Below are 2,500 nucleotides of genomic sequence, written 5' to 3'. Positions count from 1 at the left end.
TAACAACAGTCATTTGAAAAAAGAAAATGTCTCATATCTCACAATCAGTGAGCCACAACACACACACACACACACACACTGAACAATCAAAACCTGCCACTTTAGTGGCTGTTCTCGAAATATCTCTCTGAGAATATGGAGTTTGCATCATTATGTAACCCAAATATTACAACACACACACACACACACACACACACTCTTTCTCATCCTGAGAGCATGGACCTGTGGTTGGCCGGTAACATACTGGCAGAGCTGTGATTGGCTACTGAGAATCTGACAGAGATATGATTGGCCAGGGGCTTCACTGTCTGTCTGATATCTCTCTTAGCCTTGTAGTGATAGCCCTGTGCGTTAGCTTCAAACAAAACAAAACTTAAATAATCAGTTACACACAGAGTACACAAAACACTCTAGTTTGAAAACAATCCTATAAATTACAATTCTTAACCTCAAGAAAAAAATGTATGGTAAAAAAAAGTGAAAACAACTTGACATTCAAATGAAGAAAGCAGTGCAACCGGACATGGCTAAACAGCGGAACAGCTAAAACTGTAGTAGTGGTTTATTGTCACACATCTTACTCGTACTCTTACACACTAACACACACACACACACACGTCCTTCTGTGGTGCATCAGGGGTTGCTAGGAGACACTCCTGCCATCGGTCTCCCCGCCCTCGTTCAGCGCCTCCCACAAGAGGGCGGGGTTCTCGCAGTAGTGCCGCCCCCTCCAGTGCTCCAGCACTTCCTGTTTGCTGTCCAGCACCACGCTGCACAGGAAGCAGTGGACGCCGCGTCCAGTCCTGAGCCCCGACGCCGACGCCGACGCCGACGCCGACGCCAGCGACGACCCGCCTCCCCCCGCCGGGCGGCGGCCGCACGCGTGGCGCTTGAGCCGGGACACGGACAGGAAGACCTCCTGGCAGCGCCCGCACCTCCGCAGGGCGCGCCGCTCGTTCAGCTGCCGCCAGTAGTGGGCGGCGTGCTTGACCAGCTCCTCCTCCACGGTCCGGCCGTCGTCGTCACTACCGCCTCCGCCTCCGCTGCTGCTGCTGTTGCCGGGGGCCGCGGGAGCGCCCCCCGAGGGCCCGGGGCCGGCCGATTGGCCGTGGACGTAGAGGAGGTGGAGCTGCATGTCGGAGAAGGTGGGCGTGACGGCTTGGCAGCGGCCGCACTTGATCTGCAGCTCCACGGGGTCCTCCATGTCCTCCTCACACAGCTCCGTTCTGGACACACGACACACGACACACGACACACACACACACACACACACACACACACACACACACACACACACACACACACACACACACACACACACACACACACAAACACACACACACGCACACACACACACACACACGAGAGGAGAGGAGAGGAGAGGGAGAGGGAGAGGGAGAGGGAGAGGGAGAGGGAGAGGGAGAGGACAGTGAGTCTTCCACTGACAAAGGAGGCACCAAACACACAGATGAAGAGAAGGACAGTGTGTGTGTGTGTGTGTGTGTGTGTGTGTGTACGACACAGAGACAGAGGGAGTACTGTGTATTGATGTTCTTGTGCATTCACATGCTCTCGTAAAAAATTGCAATTCCAAGTTAGTGAGATGAAAACTAGACATACAGTATAAAGCCCAGGCAGAGTTGGAACACCAGTACACCACACAATATGCTTATTTCTGTTTGACTCTAAACATGATTCTTCACCACTCTACTACCTTCAGGGGATTAATAAAAGTACCAAAAAGTCTTAAAAATATAATTTGATGTTTTTGTGTGTGTGTGTGTGCGTGTGTACATGCATGTGTGTGCATGCGTATGTGTGTGCATGCGTAGGTGTGTGGATGCGTGCGTGTGCGTATGTGTGTACTGTATATGCCACCCGTGTGTGTGTGTGTGTGTGTGTGCGCATGTGTGTGTGTGCATCTCACCCGGGTGTGTGTTCCTCGTGCTGGGCGATGGAGGGCTCCACGGTGAGTATGACGCGGTGCAGCTCGCGCAGGTGGCTGAAGAACACGCCCACGTAGCTGAAGGCCTTCTGGCAGAACAGGCAGCGCAGCAGTGGACGCGGCCGGACCCTCGAGAGCGGCCCGCACCGGGCCCGCACCGCCACCGGCACCGGCCTCGCCGCCCCGCGCTCCAGCTCCGCACCCCCCGCCGCCTCGCTCGCCCCCGGCAACGCCAACGACGACGACGCCGACGACGCCGAGGCTTTGCCGCGACTGGGCAGCAGGAGGTGGCTGGACAGGTGAGCGGTCAGGTGCTGCTTGTGCTGGAAGCAGCGTCCGCAGGTGGGGCAGGGGTGCAGCGGCAGGCCGAGGGGGCTCGGCAGCGGGGGGGACGAGGAGGAGGAGGAGGAGGAGGAGGAAGAGGAGGTCAGCTGGAGGGGCAGGCCCGACCCCGGGGCCGGTTTGGGCCGGATGCTGCGGTACTTCCTGGAGCCGGGCGCCTCGCCGGCGGAGGAGGAGGGCGGAGTCTTCTCGGGGGCGGCGGCGGCGGTGCTA

The 2,500-nt window shown here is 57.1% G+C and overlaps 1 protein-coding gene across 6 annotated transcripts in view; it reads right to left on the bottom strand.

Moving 5' to 3' along the window:
- znf438 (zinc finger protein 438) overlaps window positions 1–2,500 on the bottom strand; it is a 36,863-nt gene that overhangs the window by 1,732 nt on the left and 32,631 nt on the right. For all 6 annotated transcript variants that reach the window (XM_062521369.1, XM_062521366.1, XM_062521370.1 and 3 more), the window contains 2 exons: window positions 1,928–2,500; window positions 1–1,226 (listed from right to left, as the gene is read on the bottom strand). The exon at window positions 1–1,226 is cut by the window's left edge and continues 1,732 nt beyond it; the exon at window positions 1,928–2,500 is cut by the window's right edge and continues 898 nt beyond it. In XM_062521369.1, coding sequence (XP_062377353.1) covers window positions 644–1,226; window positions 1,928–2,500 — 1,156 coding nt within the window. In that variant the 3' untranslated portion in view covers window positions 1–643. The remainder of the gene's footprint in view (window positions 1,227–1,927) is intronic.

The sequence above is a fragment of the Sardina pilchardus genome, chromosome 19 (assembly GCF_963854185.1).
Source record: "Sardina pilchardus chromosome 19, fSarPil1.1, whole genome shotgun sequence".
NCBI lineage: Eukaryota > Metazoa > Chordata > Actinopteri > Clupeiformes > Clupeidae > Sardina > Sardina pilchardus.
The sequence above is the reverse complement of the archived record's forward strand: the minus strand, read 5'-3'. Positions and strand labels throughout refer to the sequence as shown.